General features: G+C 42.8%; 2 protein-coding genes across 2 annotated transcripts in view; one reads left to right on the plus strand and one right to left on the minus strand.

Annotated features, from left to right (window-relative positions):
* The first annotated feature begins 277 nt into the window (after positions 1 to 277).
* elk3 (ETS transcription factor ELK3) lies at positions 278 to 11,869 on the plus strand. Its single transcript, XM_079454281.1, has 5 exons — positions 278 to 702; positions 6,962 to 7,170; positions 7,262 to 7,969; positions 9,192 to 9,314; positions 10,979 to 11,869. The coding sequence occupies exons 2-5, from the start codon at positions 6,964 to 6,966 to the stop codon at positions 11,081 to 11,083; spliced, it is 1,143 nt and encodes a 380-aa protein (XP_079310407.1). The 5' UTR covers positions 278 to 702; positions 6,962 to 6,963; the 3' UTR covers positions 11,084 to 11,869.
* Positions 11,870 to 11,976: 107 nt separating this feature from the next.
* The window catches only part of cdk17 (cyclin dependent kinase 17), a 34,921-nt gene continuing 26,943 nt past the window's right edge, over positions 11,977 to 19,954 (minus strand). Inside the window, exons 5-17 of the mRNA XM_079454280.1 lie at positions 19,756 to 19,881; positions 18,272 to 18,328; positions 17,853 to 17,967; positions 17,650 to 17,744; positions 17,510 to 17,572; positions 17,300 to 17,423; positions 16,699 to 16,819; positions 16,456 to 16,553; positions 15,702 to 15,807; positions 15,404 to 15,446; positions 15,217 to 15,307; positions 15,054 to 15,131; positions 11,977 to 13,724 (exon numbers count right to left, since the gene is read on the minus strand). Coding sequence (XP_079310406.1) covers positions 13,687 to 13,724; positions 15,054 to 15,131; positions 15,217 to 15,307; positions 15,404 to 15,446; positions 15,702 to 15,807; positions 16,456 to 16,553; positions 16,699 to 16,819; positions 17,300 to 17,423; positions 17,510 to 17,572; positions 17,650 to 17,744; positions 17,853 to 17,967; positions 18,272 to 18,328; positions 19,756 to 19,881 — 1,155 coding nt within the window. The 3' untranslated portion in view covers positions 11,977 to 13,686. The remainder of the gene's footprint in view (positions 13,725 to 15,053; positions 15,132 to 15,216; positions 15,308 to 15,403; positions 15,447 to 15,701; positions 15,808 to 16,455; positions 16,554 to 16,698; positions 16,820 to 17,299; positions 17,424 to 17,509; positions 17,573 to 17,649; positions 17,745 to 17,852; positions 17,968 to 18,271; positions 18,329 to 19,755; positions 19,882 to 19,954) is intronic.

The raw sequence follows: 19,954 nt of genomic DNA on the forward strand, positions 1-19,954 counted from the left end.
CTTATCAGTGGTGACCTTAAATTTTAGGGTTAGGGTTAGCTTCCTGTCGATTTACGGATTTTAGAATTTGATTTAGTGCTGGATGAGACACTTCAAATTGCAATTACATCATCGACAGAGCATTTAAATACTCATTGCATCTAATTCACTATCCAAAATATATCCTTATATCGCTTGGAGCGTTTCAGACGGTTTTCTAGTGAGGGCATTCTCACCAATTCTGTCAGAAACGCAACAAATAAAGTGTGTGGAGGAAGGAACGCGGGCTCCTCCCGGCGTGTCCCGGACAGGAAGAGGATGACGTCAGTGCGCTCCGCTCGCGGCAGATTCGGGTTACAGTACGGCACCGCTGGAGCGCGCGTCCGTGCGTTCGCGTGTTCTCGAATGTCGCGCATCCGCGGATGGTGGCTGGAGGAGAAAAAGCGTGTTTACACAGACGGGCCGAGCGGCTGGGGAATAGCGCGCGGCGAGAGGAAGTGAGCCGGCTCGCTGTCTGCCTGCACCAACTTCCTGCTCAGAGAGAGAGAGAGAGAGAGAGAGAGAGAGAGAGAGAGAGAGAGAGAGAGAAAACAGTCGGGATCCCATTACAGTCCGACTGAGAGCTGACGAGACGGCCGACAGCATGGAAAAACAGCGCATTATACGGAATTCTTGGTGAAAAAAGTTAGTAAGGACACAGAAAGCCCAGACCGTTACGCACAGGTACGTAGCCAAATCATTTCTACCATTTTGACGTCTTATAAATATCTGATATGTCTGCAAACGTATAGTCGGGCGACTTTGTAACAGCATTAGGAAGAAGAGCTTCCAAAGTACAGGAGTGAAACTCGATATCCCAAAAAGTCGCTCAACGCCGCGAACTTAGGAGCGGTTTTAAATGTTCAGCCTTGACGTGTACGTCTTCGATCCAAATGTTCGCGAGGTCGAAATTGAATAGATGAAGTATTAAAGTGAAAGAATACGCGATTACCGATAACGATTAGATAAGGCGCACGCTGCGCTCATCGTTCCCGTTACTTACGCGCTATTTACGCGACAAGTTCGGATACCTGTTGAGTTCGTGGTATCGTTGCGCGCCTTCGTAAATAAAGGCAATGATCGTACACTCGGAGGAAAGGCTCTTTGCGAGGCTGAAATGTGGCTCCTGGCTCTTTAAACGCACAAGTCGAGTTTCTGGTTTGTCTGGAAACGGCAGCAGACTAATTGCCATGCGCTTCCGGATTGAAACTGGCAGCAGACAGCATCTTGAAAATGAGTCATTGGGGCGCACAAAGGAACTTCAGTTCGGTCCTAAAGCTGATGTTACTCCCGCGTCTGGACGCGTCGGTGTTTATATTTTACGATCGGAAAAGAGCGTGTAGCCGCACTTCTTTAAACCCTCACCCGAAAGATGTCTTACCTTTATAGCGTGAGAATTGCAGACGAACGACGTTGCAGCTTTGCATTTTAGTTCGTTGACGTGCAGTCGGTTCCTCTCAAGTTCACGCTGTGGTCCGATAGGAGAGAAACCACAGGTGTAGTTAATCGCGTTAACTGCGCACACGTCACATTACGCTGGAGGGGACATACCTTATAGCTATCGTTTTGGTTTTTATACTATGAATATTATTCTATAGTATGAAGTATATAACATGTACATTCAAAATGAAGTTAAATTGATATTGCAATGGCAACTCTTTGAATGCTTTTGTGGGCCACGGGTCTGTCTCTGGAGAGATGTGGTGGAGAGAAGTTCCTCACGCTCCCCCTCTTTAGCAGGAGCTCCCCTGACTTTCCACTGCAGTCTGCGGGAAGAGCGCACGTTTAGTCATCATGGCTGCTCGGACCGACTGATCTCGTTACGAGTTTCCGCTACGGCGGAGGGGTTTGCGCTGCAGGTTTGGTGTTTTAAAGCTGCCCAGGGGCCCCTCAAAACATTGCGCTTCGGGGTTTGGTTTCCAGACTGTACCCAAGCGAGTCTTGAAATGGTGGGAGTGTCGCTTTGCGCCGAGGAACGAGGACTTTATGAGCTTTAAACCTCTCGCCTGCTCGTGTTCAAAAGCACACGCAGACTGGCTGGCCGTGTCCAAAAGGGCACCCGGAGTATAGCACCGTGAAAGCTGATCGAGTTGATGGTGAGATGCTATCATACAGTAACTGCTGTGGGTTAGTGACTAGACAGTGGACTTGCGCTTAGGACGGAGCCGGTGTTCTGTCGAATTGTGTGCTACCTCCATACGAAAAAGCAATAACCCCAACCTAACCCCAAGTTACCCCTTTCCAGCCCAATCACAACACCATGGTAACACAATTCGACCGGACACCGGTGTGTGTGGAGACACACTTCTTGTTCCTCCTCCCGTGTAGCCTATACTTCCTGATGAGCAGGTAAAAATTGTGAAAATGAGGTCCAACACACTTCTTGATATTTTTTGGGGGGGAAACGTGTAAATAAACATTTTCTGCTCTAGTGAAATATCTGAATGTACGCAAAAACTTTTACACATCTTCATTCTCAACCTCAAACTTCCATGAGTCCAAATCAAACGAGACATGTTTGATGTGACCTCTGGGTTTTGTTTAACGCACACTGACTGTTATTTATTCATGCGTCGTTCCTTTCCTTAAAACTGCCGCTTTTACTTCAATTTTGTCTTTTTGGGTCATACCTGACCTCTCTTCGGGGTGGCGAATAAAAAAACGAGTAAAGGAAACTTATTTGTGCAAAGCTCCCGTGCCGTTCCCTGCAGCAGGAATTCCTACCTTTCAGTTTGAGATCGCCATTCCCAGGAAGACGCCCTTCAAAGTAGAATTGTAGGAAGTCCTGATATAGACAGGTTTATGGTGGTTTAACGCAGATGCTCCGCCAGAGGATGCTGGAGCAGGAAATGGCTTTATTTCGCTTCTTTTGGGGGTTTGAAAAAAAATAAGGGGACAGCGTATGTGTGTGTGGATGAGGTGATATTTTATATTCTGTCTACGTAGGAATACATCTATAACATGTGAATTGAAAACAGTGCGTCTTTGGGAGAGGCATCACAGCAGAGAGAGGAAATGTAAATGGTCCATCCCTACTGTTAAAGGGCCCATAAATTGGACAAATCCTTAAAGGAGTAGTTTAATGATGTTACGTTTCTTATCTCATATTTAGAGGATATAGAAAATATCATTAGTGTCATGTGAAAACAATGGGAGTGTAACAGATGTCCTTGCAGTGAAACAAACCTGCGCGTATCTTTACAGAACTTCCTGAAAAATATCTGCAGGGCGTTTGAAGCACATCCTCCTTTGCACATCCTCTTTGTCACCACACGCCTGGCCCTCTTGCTGTTAATGTCCCAAGCAAACACGTGAAGGAAAATAAAATCCATTACATGTTAAAACAGCTGGGATTTGATGACATCACAATCGGATCGATTTGGCAGTGTTATTCTTCGGCTACAATTGTGTCTGGGTAGTTTTGACATTTTCCCGTTTCATATTTTCATTTCATCTCGTCACAGAGATTAAAATGCTTTGCTTTGACTGCGGCAACATGTTGACTTGTGTCATTTTGTTTCTCGATGACATTCGGAACTGATGGGTGCCAAAGACTTTCCCCAAAGAAGCGAGACTGCGATCGGGGAGTTCCTATTGACCGATAAAACACGTTCCCTGTCAGATCTCTCCACGCCAGTGAGTCAGCCAGCATCTTTTCTCCATCCACTGTTTTTCCCCCTCCGTCTCGGGAGAGCGCTGGCACAGACGGCAGGAAGACCGCAGCGAATGCCAGCCCGCCCCGTTCTGACTTACAGCCACCAAAGTATGATGTAACGCTAGTTAAATCCAAGGAGCGTGTTTTAACATGCACGCGTTCAGCAGCTTTGAATTTCAAACAGGTCAAGTCTTTTAAATAGCCATCAGACATCCATTCCAAGGTCCTGCTCGCCCGTGCCATCCTATTTTTTACAACTTAAATCTATCTTGTACACCGGACATCCAGCCGGATGAAAACAAATAAGTAGCAGTCTTGTGTCTTAAGGGGATAGTTCACCCCAAATTAAAAATCTCCTCGCAAACCTGAATGACCTACTTTTGCTCTGCAGAACGCAAAAGATGATGTTTTCAACAGAACGTTGGTAACCACACAACATTGGCCGAGTTGACTTGCATTGTATTGACACGAAATTTTGAGGCGTTTCTCAAAATATCTTATTTTGTGTTCTTCAGACAAAAGTCCTACGTTTACAGGTTCTGTAAGGCATGGATTGTTGGTTTTGGCCAAATTATTTCTGCAAAAGAATGAATGTTTTTTTATATAAGCAACGTGTGAAGTGTGAAACCTTGATTTGCCACAGTGCGCTCAATCTTAATAAACGTATCGCTTCGTATAATAAACTTTATCTCTGGGTTATAGATGCAATGAATAATAAAGGTCATGAGAGCACGCTGAGGTTAAATGCTTGACTTGAGGGCATGCGGAACCTTGGTCTTCCTGCACTGCAAGGCTTTTAACGTTGAACCAAAGCACCTTCCTGTTGGAAACAATCCCAGACCCCGTGCATAACGGAAACGACTCCTATTCAACAACAAAATCTTTATCTCACGTTTAATGGATGCACTTACGTATTGACTGCCGTCAGCATCCGACTGTACTGTTATTTAAGTTCATCCCAACAGAGTCTTACCCTGTTTGGACTCTCAAAAATAAAAATAAAGGTGCTTCACGATGCCGTAGAGTAACCTTTTTTGTCTAAATGGTTTCAGAAAGAACCGTAAACATAACAAGAGTCTTTTTGTTCTTTGGGCAAAAAAGGTTCTTCGGATTATTAAAAGGTAAAAGCAAGCGATGGTTCTTGAAAGAACCTTTGACCGAATGGTTCTTTGTGGGACCAAAGATGGTTCTGCCGTGGCCTCGCTGTGAAGAACCTTTTAACCACCTTTATTTTTAAGAGCGAGTGCTTGAGGATTTTGCGGGGAGTACGTCCAGGAAAATTAAACATCGCTCAAATTTTGTCGTCAAAAGTAAACAGATCATAAATGTACGGTTTTGGTATGGCTGAGGATTCTTATGTTTATTGGAATGTAAACCCATATCTTTTTGGACGTCACACGTTTTATGAGATTGCGGATTCCTGTCAGTTTTACCGCAGCTATCTGTTCTAAATCTCATTCACAAAAACTAGACTATCTGTCCTTATCTCCTATCTTCGTCTGCATGTTCTTGACTGCCTTTGTTTGAACATTACAAAGATTTGGTTGACGTTTCTGGATTAGACCTCAAAAAAGGAAGTGTTTGACTTCTTGTCATTTCTATTTTTAAAAAGCACCTGTGTCAAGGTCAGATGTAGATCTGTTATACGTGTGCGTTTCCCGTAAACTATATTTTTACAATTGCAGAATAAAACACGAGTGATAACCGGCGTGATGCAAATGATGTCTGGGGTGGTTAGCACTTCTTATGTGTCAAAATAAGTTCACCGTGTCTCTGTGTTCTCAGAAAAAAATCTCAGGCCGCTAATCATTTTCTTGTCTGCTACCGGTATTTTGTGACTTATGGGTTAGGTTTGAATGAAGTGTTCTGCCCTCTCTTAACCCTCTTATCTCCACCTGGTCTCTTTACTCTTCGTGTTCACAAACAAGGTCTTACTAACGGACAAACTCCATATTTACCTTGATAGTAAACTCTGTCCACATTGCGCTACCTTTGCAGGGACACCTCAGACTTTCTGAACCTCTTTAGGTCAGTTTACATCACACGGAGACTCAAGTGTCGGCGGGACGGTCAATTCCAAACATGTGCCTCATTTGCAAGGGGTGAAGGACGTTCCCGTGTCAGCGTTCGGTTTCTGGCTGATATCCTTTGTTGTTTACGAGCCCGTGCGTTAATGTGCAACAGAACAGGAAATGCTTGCCGAGTTTGTGGGAGGGCACGTAGGAATGAACAGAGAAGAGAGAACGCAGAGAGAAAAGGGAAATTTAAGCGAGAGGATGGATTCTTCTTCTTCGTAAAGGTTCAGGCCAGACAAGATGATGCTTAAAACAATCGCGCGCACAGCATTGATAGTCTCCCAATCGCTTCCTGTGAGAAACCTGCAGGGATGCAGGTGGTTTATGAACTTGAAGAAAAATCCTAGCTTGATGCAAACTGAGAGTCTGAATATCAGATCAATTAAAACTGGGCGCCAGTCCACACACCCACACGCAAACTAAATCGGGCTTTACTGTGCCGTAGGGTCAGTAAGAGACAGAGTCTAATTGACGGATTCGAGGTTTGACAGAGAGCAAAAAATGACACCACACTCGCTGCCTCAGATATATAAATCTTTAAAACAACTTTTGTTGAATTTCCAATGTTCAAAAATCTGCCTACCTAGACAGTAGTGTGCTCAATTCGCCTAGATCTTTCTCAACCAGAAATCTCAGAAATGTCTCTATTCGAGTTTCAGGAGAGATCTCAGATTTTTCTAATCTGCAGTTTAAAAGATCTCGATATGAATTTAAACGTGTCTCAACAAATTAACCAAAATCCATATGATTTTACAACTCCATACTTGTAGAAAACATTGTTTTAATTTTATATCTCCGTATCAATATTGGGAAAAAAATCAGAGACTTGCTTGAACGAAGACTTGAAACACCATTTTCCATGGAATCTCCCGAGCTATGAAACATTCCTCTTGGAGAAAAGCAGACGGGAAATGTCAACTATAAACAAACGTATATATTATTTAATGATGAAAAATCAAACCTTGTTAGTGTATGCTGTGTGCTTGCAGCAATACTAAGATGGGGCGGTTTTCCGGACGAGGCTTAAACCTAGTCCCGGACTAACTTGTTAACAACCGACACATCTCGTTTTTTCTAAAAACGACTTCCTATATTCAAAGTTAACTAAGGTCTAGTCCTGGCTTAAACTAATCCTTTGTCCCTATCAGTTGTAAAATGACAACGGTTTCTCAGTAGCTTCTCATAATAATCTTATTGTTTTTTTGTCTGACAGACATGGAGAGTGCCATCACGCTGTGGCAGTTTTTGCTGCAGCTACTGCTAGACCAAAGCCATAAGCACTTGATTTGCTGGACATCCAATGATGGCGAGTTCAAACTGCTCAAGTCCGAAGAAGTGGCCAAACTCTGGGGGCTTCGCAAGAACAAGACCAACATGAACTACGACAAACTAAGCAGAGCACTACGCTACTATTACGACAAGGTAACGCACGCTCAGATATGGTTAACGTGATGACACAATTCCTCCGGACGATGAATCGTAATCGACGTTGCGTTTTCTCTTTTTTTTGCAGAACATCATCAAGAAGGTGATCGGCCAGAAGTTTGTTTATAAGTTCGTATCGTTTCCTGACATTCTCAAAATGGACCCTCAAGCCGTCGAGCTCGGCCGTGAAGGGGCTCACATCGCGGGGGGTGCGATGTTGCAGGAGGCGGAGTCCGATTGCGGCGAGGGGGACGAGTCTCCAAAACTATCCCTGAGAAGCCCCGCCTGTAGAAACGAGTATCTGCACTCCGGTCTGTACTCGTCCTTCACTGTCAGCTCCCTGCAAAGCCCGCCTCCGCTGCTGCGTCCAATCAAAATCGAGCAGCGAGGGGAGGAGGGGCCGACGGTCATTCGGTTTGGCAATCGAATGGATAAGGTCGCTTCGCTCGCCTCCTCACCGCCACCCTCTCCCTGCTCTTCCCGTAGCCCCTCCCCCTGTCACAGTCCCATCTATGCGATGCGGCGCAGGCTTTCAGAGGCTCATATAGACGAATCAGAGCAGAGCGTACAGCCTCTGAATTTATCGTCTGGCCACAGGGAGCGAGCCCAGAACCGGGCCACGCCCCCTGAGAGGAGGACCTGTAGCAATGGATTTCCTCTCAAACCAAGGAAACCCAGAGGGCTGGAAATCTCCGCCCCTTCCATACTGCTTTCGGGGAGCGACTTGGGCTCCATCGCCCTCAACAGCCCAGCGTTACCCTCAGGGTCACTAACGCCAGCTTTTTTCACTGCACAGGTACTAAAATCTCACATGCAATATAGTACTCAAATACATGCGCAATCCCAGAATGCATTGCAACAAACTCAGTCTAACAAAATGATGTTGACTATTGTTGCCACCTATTTAGGGTGTTTCAAAGCGATTGCTTTTATTTCAACTATGAAGGCAGCTCCATATGTAGGTAGCGTACAAAAAGGAAGCTTACGGATCTGAGCTGCACTCGAGATAGCAGGTAACAAATATGAAGAAAGCACACCTATACTGGTATTGCAGCCAGACTTTTCTGGGCGTGTAGTGGGAAACGCGTGGCAGACAGACAAGTTTATAAAGAGTGAGAATGTACGAGGGAAAAGACGGGCAGGAAGGTACAAGAATGAAGCGAGACCTATAAGTAAAGCCATATGTCCGTAATCTCGCACAGTACGGCACAGCGACACAGGACAGAGGAAAAACAGGGAAAGCGAGAGAGAGAAATTAATTTCGCATGATTCCCTGCAGCCACAACCTGCCGGTCCAAAGTTTATGACCCATGGGATGCGACGCGCTAGTGTAGACCTTTCTTTTTCTTTCCCTTTAAAGTAAACACACGAAACTGCGCTCGCAACCCATATTTCGAGCGGAACTGGATATCAAACGAGGAAAACATGGTACTTGAAGATTTTAGACGTGGCTTTTGGGGATGCGATGATGTCGGGTGATAAAGAAAGCTGTTGGGGCAAGTTGTCACGTTTCGATGAAAGCTCGTGAAAGATTTTCGTCTTGGTTGTTTTTATGCCTGTCGAGTTTAACCTCAAACACACAAAACGGTTCTTTCAAGACCGATCTCTCATTTATTCGAATTGAATTAGCAAAAATTATGAATTGGCTTAAAGGTTACGAATTGCTATGAGATCGTGCAAAAGATTGTGTGTGAGCAAAATGCAGGAACAGATGTTTATCGAGCGTCATCTGTTTTCTGGTCAGTTTTCATTCGTGCTACATTCTTCCTTTTAGATTTGCTTGGCTCAAAAATATTGCCAACACTTTTGAAAAGTTAAAACAGTTTTAGTGGTGCTCAGACTTCATTTCATTTCCCGAGGACGTACTCGGACGTGTCGAGACAGGCAGAAGTCTTGCAAACGACATTGGGAATTCACGATCCATGACTTCAGTGACTAATACAAATTATTTCTTACGTTTCTGCATATGTTCACCCCCCCTTTCACAATACCTCCCCTCTCTCTCTCTCTTTCTCTAGACTCCCTCAGGTCTGCTGTTGACTCCCAGTCCTCTCCTGTCCTCAATTCATTTCTGGAGCAGTCTGAGTCCCGTAGCACCTCTGAGCCCCGCGAGACTCCAGGGTCACGGCTCACTCTTTCAGGTATGCACAAAAACTCCCAGAATGCTCTGAGGGCGCAGGTTTCTGACCTATAAAAGAGGGAATATGGATTAGATATTTAATTTTGTGCGTATGTAAGCTTTGACGCGAGTGTGTTTTAGAAAGTGATTTCTTTTGAGAGCATGCTCGTCTATATTCTGTGTTTGGTGTCGCGTTTCAGTCTTCTCGTGAGCGAGAGGGGAAATCCTGTGGATACTTCCTGTTCTGGCCCCGGGGAGTGTGTAGGGTTTGTGTGTGTGTGTGTGTGTGTGTGTGTGTGTGTGTGTGTGTGTGCTGAAAAGACAGACAAGCAAACGGTATATTTACGCTCATCTTGCTTTTGGATGGGAGGGTCCGGTCTTTACTGTAAACATCGCTCACCAGCAGGAAACGGTTAAGGTAACCAGGGCGACTGCTTTGCTCCGCCTACACGGGCATAGTGACAGTTCATGATGTGCGTCTACACACGCACACACACACACACACACACACACACTCCCCCACTCTCACTTCCTCCCCGGCGGGTATACTGGGAGTTTTCTGGTCGGTCACATGACCGTCGATCCCACCGTTATTGGCTGCTGTGGAAAAATGTTGTGGCTTGTCAAGTTTGTGTTTTCTCTCGAAGAGCTATTCTTTCTTTCCATTTTCTATACCTGTCGTTTTGAAGCACTGAAAAAATCATACAAGGAATGATTTTGTAATGCAGTTGCATTAAGATTTTTACGGCACTTTTGGATTTACGTCGTGTATGTGTGTGCGAATTTGAGTTTGGAAATAAGCTACAGATGTTTCCTCCCTGCGCTGGATATGGGGGAAAACAGCTTCCTGTTAAAAAAGGGTGGGGTGATAACTGAAAGAGACTCGGTGTGCGTCTCTGTGTAGTCAGCTCTCGCATAACAGGAAGTTCCTCTCTCCTAATGCTACCGTGATGCTCGAGAAGTGACTACGAGCGTGTTTGTTTTGTGTGAATGTTTGAAACGCAAAGACACGGTTTTAAAATGGACGGACAGAGACGTATTAGGGCGAAGGTCGCAAAAGCACATTTCATAAGTCTAGAGACTAAACAAAGAAAGTGGAAAGAATCTAAAACGTTGCTTGCACATGCATGCTTTCTTAGGAACTGCAGTATCCTGACACAATGCAGACGTTGGCTTCAATCGAAGAAAACTAATCTAAGCAAAAGGTTTAAAAACGTACAACAATATCTATTGCAACCGTGGTTTACACCTTTACAAAATGACACATCAAAGTGATACTTTTCAACAATTCTGTAATCATTTACTCGCTCTTTAGTTGGATGCAAAACTGTACACATTTCCTTGTTCTGCTAACCACAAAGGAAGATATTTGGAAGACTGTCTGTATCCAAACAGATCTCATCCCCGCTTGACTCCCATAGTACTACGGGGAACGAGATCTGCTTGACATTCTTCTAAATATCTTCCTTTGTGTTCAGCAGAACAGAGTAATATTTACAGGTACTGAAGGATTACACGGTGACATTCGATTCATTTCTGGATGAACTATCGCTTGGTCACCACGTATTTCCTGTTTAAATCATTTGCGTACCCTTTATTTATAAATATAAAGTCCTCGCTAAGCAGTGAGTTTGAACAGAGTCGTGTTTGCAGCATTACCTCAGTGGTTTGTTTCCTTTCTCACAGTTCCCCACCCTGTTGAACGGACCCCTCCCGATGCCTCTTCCCAACCTGGACACGTCTTCCCCACCATCTTCTCTCCTCCTGTCCTCCAGTGCCCAGAAATCCTGATTCGCGGACAACCCGTGTACCCCAAGTTATACTCTTACACTAAAAAAGGAATTATGGACCTTCACGTATTTTGAGCCAGACTGCACTTCGCCCCCTTGTGGCCATCGACGCCTATAGATTTTTTGTTTCACAAACGGACCAGAGAACTGCGCAGGTATCTAGGTTTCTAACTCGGGCTGCGACCCAAACGTCCTCAGGCTCCTTAAATAGAAAACAAACATGACGTGATGCCAAAGAACCCGAAGGAGACCGAGTCCGTGGAAATGCAGCCTTAGGAGTTACATCCTCGTCGGACGTATTACTTCGAGATGTCTCTCGGAAAATGATACGAAGTACTTGACGGATGTTGGTCGTGAAAAAATGCGCATCGACGCGTATTGAAGCGCCTTCAGTTGCATCCTACAAGCCTTTCATCCCGTATTGTCCCCAAATCGCTTTTTGGGAGCCATGAAAGAATCAACATTTTCTCAAAGTTTGGAAAACTCTTTTTTGTGTGAGAAACCTTATTAGCATTTGAGTCTCTTTTTAAAAAGTATATTTTTGAGGCTGTGAACTGGGTTTGTTTGTGTATGTTTGTCTGGTATCGTATTGTATAATATTGCATCGTATGCACTGTGCTTCAAACGTACTACCGGCTGTGCCTTTTTTTCTGTGTATTTGTATTATTTTCCTGCTTTAAACGATTTTGTAATAGACGAAATTCCATTTCATATCGGAAAGAAAAGCTTTGTAATAGCTCCTGGTTATTTTTGTCATTAAGGAATTGATTAAAAGTGTATTCTCATATTAATGCGAAGAATATTTTTGCTTCCCAAGAGAGAAGAAAGCGCGCCTCGTGTTTTTAACATAAAGATGTCTTAGGAGAAAAGTCGGAAGGAGAAACACGCAGAAATAACATCAACAAATGACAGGATTCTTTATATGAAATAGACCATGTTTACTTCACTGAATAAGAAATAAATATCTGCAGTACAAAGAGTTAAACGGTCAATTCAGCCGGGAGAGTCAGCGTTTCGCGGAGCTTGTAGACACCACGCGTTCCTTGCGTCATGCGCATACGCGCAATTACGCACGCGTTCTCCAGAAACGATCGTCTCCAATATTACAACATTAATTAACATCGGTCAGTTTAAAAAGAAAACAAAAAAGGTCTTGTGAAGCCTGTATGTCTTCTGCATTCTTCATGTTTACAAATGCAGGGAGAAAGAAACATTGGTCCAATGCGGCTGTCAAAATGTACATTTTTTTGTTACTTTTCCTTTTTTATATCCACGCAATACGTTTCTCTTGTGAATAAAACCAAGCACAAACGTGGGACAGTCGGTCTCCAACATGCCACATAAAGAGACCGTTATTCACAGAAGGGTCAATATGTAACAATAAAAATACTCTTAATACTGTCAATGAAACTAGCTCATCTTCACAGCCACTGGCACAAAGCAATGTGGCTCTGTACAGTTAATGATCTCCGAATTCACACATACACACACTCGCTCGCACAAGCATTAACATACACGCACGTTCAGAAGCTACAGAGGAGATCCGTTAATAGGAATAAGTCGTTTGTGTATCGGGTTGTGATGATGCCTAAAACAAAACGAACAATAGATCGGGCATACGAGGACTTGAGACGGAATGTTATCACTCTAAAAAACAAATTGAGGGAGGTTAAGAAAAGATGGTCCGGTTCTCGGATGGATTTGGTGAGGTCACGTGGTTTCTGCTGGTCCGGTGTTTGTTTCCGTCTCCCTCTTCGCCGATTTGCTTCGTCTGGACGTCCCATGAAGACCACAGTCTCTAGTGCTCTCCGAGCTTACGGACGACGTCCTGACAGATCCGGAGCTTTCTGTAGCTTTTCTGAATCTGGTCGAGATAGTCATGGAATGAGCAGAACTTCTCAGTAGAGAAGAAATCCCACATCGGAGCAATGCATTGACGAGGGTTTGTTTCCACGGCATCTTAAAATAAAGATCTGGAATGAATCTTCAAAGGGGGCCGTTTGGTGTCACTCGGTTTCCGTTCCTCATCGTGCCAGGGAAAAAAAGCTAAACTCAAAACGCACTCGTTAAATCAACACGAAGACCAAACAGACAGCTGCGATATCAACATTTTAACGAATTATAATCATCTTCAAAAAATAAAATAAAAGAACGAACAAACAAACTCGACATGGGACTGATGTGTCCATGGCAACCAGGATCGGGGTCGCCCAAGAGTGAGGAAGTTACGAAGAGACAGTAGTCAATTAGCAGCAAAACATCTCTCCCCCATCAATAAATATATACACGCTCGCGCACATTCGCACACCCTAACCGTCACCCGAGAGAAGAGGAGGGCATCCAGACGAGGGGCGTTGGGCGTTCTGGCTCAAGGCTGCATGCTGGAGGCGGGACGCTGGGGGAGACAGACAGTGGGTTCGACCGATCCCCTTTCACCATGCGCACACGTGAACACTAAACACCCTCTTCTCAGAGATTGAGGGGGGCTAGTCAGTTAGTCTGTAGAACACGGTCACGGAATAAAAGCCAACAACTCAATCCGTCAAATGTGTGTGTGCTTGAGTGAGTGTGTTGGTAAGGGGCAAGTGAGTGAGGGAACGCAGCTTAGAACAACATGCTCTGTCTTCTGTTCTTGCCGTTTCCTGTGAGCCGAGAGAGAGAGAGAGAGAGAGAGAGAGAAAAGGGAGAAAGAAAAGAGAAAGTGTCATGATAGATATGCAGAGGTAGCAGAAATGTAAACCAAATTGAGAAAGAAACGGGAGAAATTTGCTCTCCTAGGCGAAAATCTGCTGCCTCCCCAATAGCAGCATTTGTCTCTTAAAAAGTTACACAACATGACTGACCAATATAACAGGTTGACGACTGAAAACTAATTGGATATTGAGGCCAAATGTCGGTCAATCCGTTTGGTCCGGTATGTGACATTTTGAAATGACTAGCATTTCATTTCATTTAATACATAATACACAATATACACGTTACCATTTATAACCACATATAATAAATAATGTAACTTTATATAATTTACTTTATATAGTCATATAAAATCAGTTGTATGTAACTATATATATCATTCGCCGTATATGGTCATACAAAACTTGCCATTTGTAACTATATCTAATTTGCCAGATATAACCATATACAATTTAGTTAGCCATTTGTAACTTTATATATTTGCTATATATAGTCTTATAGAATTAGCCATGTGTATATAACCATATCAAATTGAATTAGCCATTTGTAACTATATATTTGCTATATATAAAATCATATAAAATTAGCTGTATGTAACTGTATATAATTTGCCATATATATATTTATATAACTGTATGAAATTCAATTAGCCATTTGTAACTTTATATATTTGCTATATATATAGTCATATAAAATGAGCTGTATGTAACTATACATCATTTGCCATATATATAATCGTATAAAATTAGCCATATGTAACTTTATATAGTTTTGCTATATATATATATATAGTCATATAAAATTAGCCATTGGTAACTGTATATAATTTGCCACATAGTCATATAAAATCAGCCATGTGTAATCATATAAAATTAGCTATAAATAACCACATATAAATAACTATACGTCATAAAAATCTGTCATATAATCCTATACAATTAGCCTATATTGCATATATAGCATATTTAAACATAACTTTATACAACCATATATGAAATAGCCATGTATGTGTAATTAACCATTTTGTCGCTGTACTTCCGAAACCTTTGATGTCCAAATAACTTTCCAGGAAATATGAAAAACTTTGTAATACCGTGTTGTCAAAGTTGAGAAGCACTTTTCAATGTCTAACCAACTTCATTGGTTAGATATTGGCAAAACCCAGTGACAAACAAAGCGTGACTAATAATATTGATTTACAACAAAAACATGAAAAATATCAAAACGATGCAGAGTTTCAGCAGGACAGCGGCGATACGCAAGAGGTCCTAACAAACCTGTCTCTGGGTATGAGGAGTTCCTGTAACCGGGATCTCTCTGCAGCTGCACTTCCTTCAGTGTAAATATGGAAATATCTGCAGAAGAGCATCGCATCATAAGAATACGTTTGTGAAGGTTAATGCAGTAATACATGAACTGCGTATGTGTGAGGGGACTCACTTTCTGGCAGTGCGTGCACACGCATGCCCAGACTCTTGAAGTAGGAGTGTTTCATTGATTCATCCGCAGAGATTCTCTTCTTGGACTCATACTAATAAGAAAACATTAGAATAAAATATCTTGGATCATAAATGTTTTGCTTTTTTGGTCGTGTGTATTACATGTAAAAGTGAGAAATAGTTTTTACCCTTAAAAAGGACAACAACAACTCTATTCCTTCGGTATCCAATCTTTAAAACAAAAAGGGAGAGATGACCATTAGCAGGTTGACATAACATTGGCATACGTCGGACAGGAAGCCAACGGCCTCAGAAATTCCACAGGATGTCCTGCCGTACTGGCACACAAGAGTTTTAAACATACAACCAGAACACACACGATGAGGTCACGTTTGTTTGTTTGATGTTGCTGCAAATTTACCAAGTACACAAACATGTTCAATAATAATGGCTGTACGAAAGAGGGCACAAACACACAGCAGGTACCTGGGTGCGTGATTGATGAAGGGCTGAGGCTTATATTTGGGGAAGTTGTATGATTTGAACTCTTCGATGGATGAGATGCCAGACCAGTTATCCTCTGTTGGTGTACCTGTTTGAGACAAAGCCAAAACCTCGGTTAAATCGCTTTTTTATTTCCCTTCAGACCTACTCATTTTTTCTATTTACATCAAATACTTTATAACCGTTCGCTCAAGTTACTTTGCTGGAATCTCACACCTTAAAGTGTAATGAAGTGTTTACAATTTATCATTATCTTTAGATTTGCAAAATTGTCAGACATTGCGTTGAATACGAAAGCCAATCGAGTTTCTTCCCATAACCACCTTACCAATGCAAGAGAACCTACCTTTACATAACGTGCCATTTTTATTTCCTTAACATCCATTGCATCTGTGACCATATTTAACGCTGTGCAGCAATTTATTTAAAACTCATTTTCAAAGACATTTCCAAACTCTAGAAAGCGCAGTTGACCAATCAGGTGAGCGACCACGTGATCTCACAGTTTCCATGCGTGTGTGGTCAACAAGCATGGCAAAAGTCAGATGGCTGCAGTTTGTATTTAAAGCAGATGACAACCACATCTGAGTCTGCGAGACGTCTGGTGTGAGAGAAGGCGTGTGTGCGTTTATAGATGTTGTCATGTCTGGAGGGGATGTGTGTGTTTCGTCACACGGTCTCGTATGAAAGCTGGACATGAGCCTGAGTGTGTGTGTGTGTGTGTGTGTGTACTCACCCAGTAATCTGAAGATCAGATGCAGCTCATCTTCAACCGTAGATCCTGGGAACAGCGGCCGACCTGCAGCCATTTCATAAAATATACACCCAACACCCCTGAGAGAGAGAGAGAGAGAGAGAGAGAGAGAGAGAGAGAGAGAGAGGAGGTTTAAATCAAAACCGAGTCTACACAATGAATCTTAAATGATGAATCTAAGTGAGCTCAGCTGAATAGCTTCACACAGGCACACGCATTACTCACCACATATCGATCTGGGTAGAGTACTCCGAAGACCCCAGGAGTACATCAGGAGGTCTGTACCATAAGGTCACCACCTCATTCGAGTACGTCTTTGTGGGGACAGACTTGGCTCGTGCCAGACCTTTGAACGTCCACATACAGCAATTTACATACGACAACACCACAACAACACGCATCATGTATTTCAGACGCATATTCAAATATATTAACGCATGTTATGTTTATTATATATAGATGGATTGTTGACCCCTTTTTGCTAAATTAATTAACGAAAATACTGGTTTAGATGGCAATTATTATGGTATACGATGTCAGATTCTCTCTACAAGATTATAATAGCCAATAAAGTTCACAATAGCGATGTTCATGACATCTATTTAGTTTCTTTGTTTATCAGTCAACTTTATCTTTAAATTTGTTTATTTGTGTTTTCTTTTTTGCAATCACAATATATGAGTTTAGGGAGGCTAGGAGATCACGAGCTTGTATCCACTGTGTCAAATTTACGATTTTATCATACACAAAGTATTACATCTTAGGTGCACCATCGAAAATCAAGAAAACAAATGATATGATTTATATAATATTACGCTGAACGTACCAAAGTCAGCCAGTTTGAGTTCTCCTCTCTCGTTGATGAGCAGATTCTGTGGTTTCAGGTCCCTGTGCAGAACCTTGCGTCTGTGGCAGTACGCCAAGCCTCGCAAGATCTGGTACAGAAAAATCTAGAACCCGATGAGATCTAGGTGTTAGAAAACCTTGCAGCGTACCAACAAACAAACAGTTTACGAAGTGTTAAACTCGCATGTACCTTAACGTTGTGCATGCTCATGATGTTCCCGCAATCGTCCATGTACTGCTTCAGATCTTTATCCTGCAGGGAGACGTGGAAAAATAAAGAAAAGCAATGCAAACAATAGAAAGAAAAGGATTGTGGGAAGGCTTCCTCACCAGGTACTCAAAGACCAGCGTGAGGGATTTGTCCGTGTGGACGATGTCGTGAAGCGTGACGATGTTGGCGTGCTTTAAATCCTTCAGTAGAGAGACTAGGAGAAAGTGAGGGAGAAACGCATAAAATCAAACCTAATGGTGGCCGGCCAGGCCAACGTCAAAGTTCGCAACTTGGAATCGAGAGATGACGACGTATTCCTCACCCTCTCTGATAGCCGTGCATGGAGCACCTTCCTCGTGCTCCAATCGGATTTCTTTTAGAGCCACTAGGTTGTCTGTCAGTTTGCTCCGCCCCTTGAAGACAGTGGCGTACGTCCCCTGTGATACACGGTAACGTTTTACTCTAATTCTAATGTATTAAAAGTTTAAAAGTCCATTAAGTCATTAACTGCAAAGATAAGGTTTAGATAAAGATGAAATAAATCACATTCCATTAAATAAAAAGATCAAAGAACTTTTTTTAAATAACTGCATCAGTAACTGGAAAGACTTCCTAATGCATGACGGCGCATCATTGCAGACGTCGGAATGGCGCTCAAAACTATAAAAAACATTACACGGTGCGCTTTCAACACCCCTCGTTTTTGACTGCTGATGTACGACATACAGATTCAGATTTTACCTCTCCCAACTTGTCCAGTTTGATGTAGGTCTCCAGTTTCCCAAACCCGATTTCTGACTGAATAGAGAGAGGGGAGGAGAGAGAGAGAGAGATTGTTTCATTAATAAGATGCTGTTAGTGCTGGACATTCATGTGTTCAGCAGACCTTGTCGGTGATAAACACGTGTCGCACTGATATCAGCAGCCGAAATCATTTCCCAGACAAAAACCATTCATGCACACGCGCACATTCCAGATGTGTATAACCACCAGGGGGCACAAGATCTTAAAAACCCAAACATTTATTTGGATAGACGCAAATGGACATACCATAGACTCCTATTTTAATATATATTTATATCCCTTCAATTTTGTGGCTATATTATTTAGCTATCATTAACATTTCTATAGACAAACACTTACTTAGCCCATCATTAATTTCTAATTACTTATTGCCTTCTCACCATGTAAAAGGCTGCTGATTCAATATATTTGTTAAGAACATGACACGGTGTATCCATAACTCTTATTTGGAGACAGATTTGTATAAAAAAATATATATACACACAGACAAGTGTAAGAAGAGGTATGACAAAGACAAACGGCAACAAAGAACAATGAATGCCTAGAAAGGCCGTCCCCAAAGCAGGGGTCTTTTCACAAGCAACCCCCCCGTGAACACAACCAACAGACAAAGAACATCGTATGTGTTTTTGTGCCCCACTAAGAGAACGACAAAATGTTCGTACCGACACTGGGGTTCTCGAGTCCACGAGCAAAGAATTTCAGCCCATGGTGAGTCTGAAAAGCAAAGCCTGTCGTATTCCGTGTGCTCATTAGCCAAAGCTCACAATATTCTCGTTCTCATGTGATATCCTGCATATCAGAATCTGATTTAGCATCAATGACACCGAACGTGATCATTTAATTTCGTGCATCAAGAGAGCTTTTGATGAATAACGACAGACTACATATACCTGCGTTTATTTACTCGAAATAAAATCAGACAAACATCGTCGACACTTTATTTCTACACTGCATTTGATTTAATTGATCGCTTTTAACATTCAACCCAAATTCTCAAAGCGTGCCCAATTCCATACGAAATAGCACATGACAGCGGTTTGTTGTTTGACAACCGTGTCATAGTTTTAACTCTACAGTCCGCAGAAAGCTCATTTATTCAACCCCGACTTGAATACAACGATCTTTCGACTATTCACGTCGCAAACTTGCTACGACTGAGAGCAACGACTGTTGCTATGCAGCGTGGTTGCTAGGAAGATGTCCCATCATCAAGCATCAAAGATATGAGATATACGGAGATGAAATCATAAAGAGATGCGTCATGTTTGCATCATAATAGACGTGGGAAGGATTGCGTGTGCGTCGTTTAAAGCACATCAGAGGTGATGTGAATAGTCCCACCCTCACGCGAATTCCTTGGAAACGACCTGAGGATTTATGCGAGAAAACAAACACATCTTTCACACACATATACTCACCAGAGAAGCTCTTCGTGACCTTCGGCTGAGGGGTTGGTCGAACGATGGGCTGCTCAACTGCAGCTTTTCCAGGTAACCGTCAGGAATCCGGATATCAGCAGGCAAAGACAAACGTTTATTCAGGTCCTGTGGCATCACAAAGACACAAACATAAGCAAACAAGTCACTCGCGTGGCACAAAATCTGCTCGGTTACTATC

Source organism: Barbatula barbatula, assembly GCF_947034865.1.
Source record: "Barbatula barbatula genome assembly, chromosome: 4".
NCBI lineage: Eukaryota > Metazoa > Chordata > Actinopteri > Cypriniformes > Nemacheilidae > Barbatula > Barbatula barbatula.

Excerpts from the sequence above, each read along its gene's own strand:
- elk3 (XM_079454281.1), top strand. The coding sequence starts at position 6,964 with ATGGAGAGTGCCATCACGCTGTGGCAGTTTTTGCTGCAGCTACTGCTA. Across the intron at positions 7,171-7,261 it reads TACGCTACTATTACGACAAG|AACATCATCAAGAAGGTGAT; the intron begins GTAACGCACGCT and ends TTTTTTTTGCAG. Across the intron at positions 7,970-9,191 it reads CAGCTTTTTTCACTGCACAG|ACTCCCTCAGGTCTGCTGTT; the intron begins GTACTAAAATCT and ends CTCTTTCTCTAG.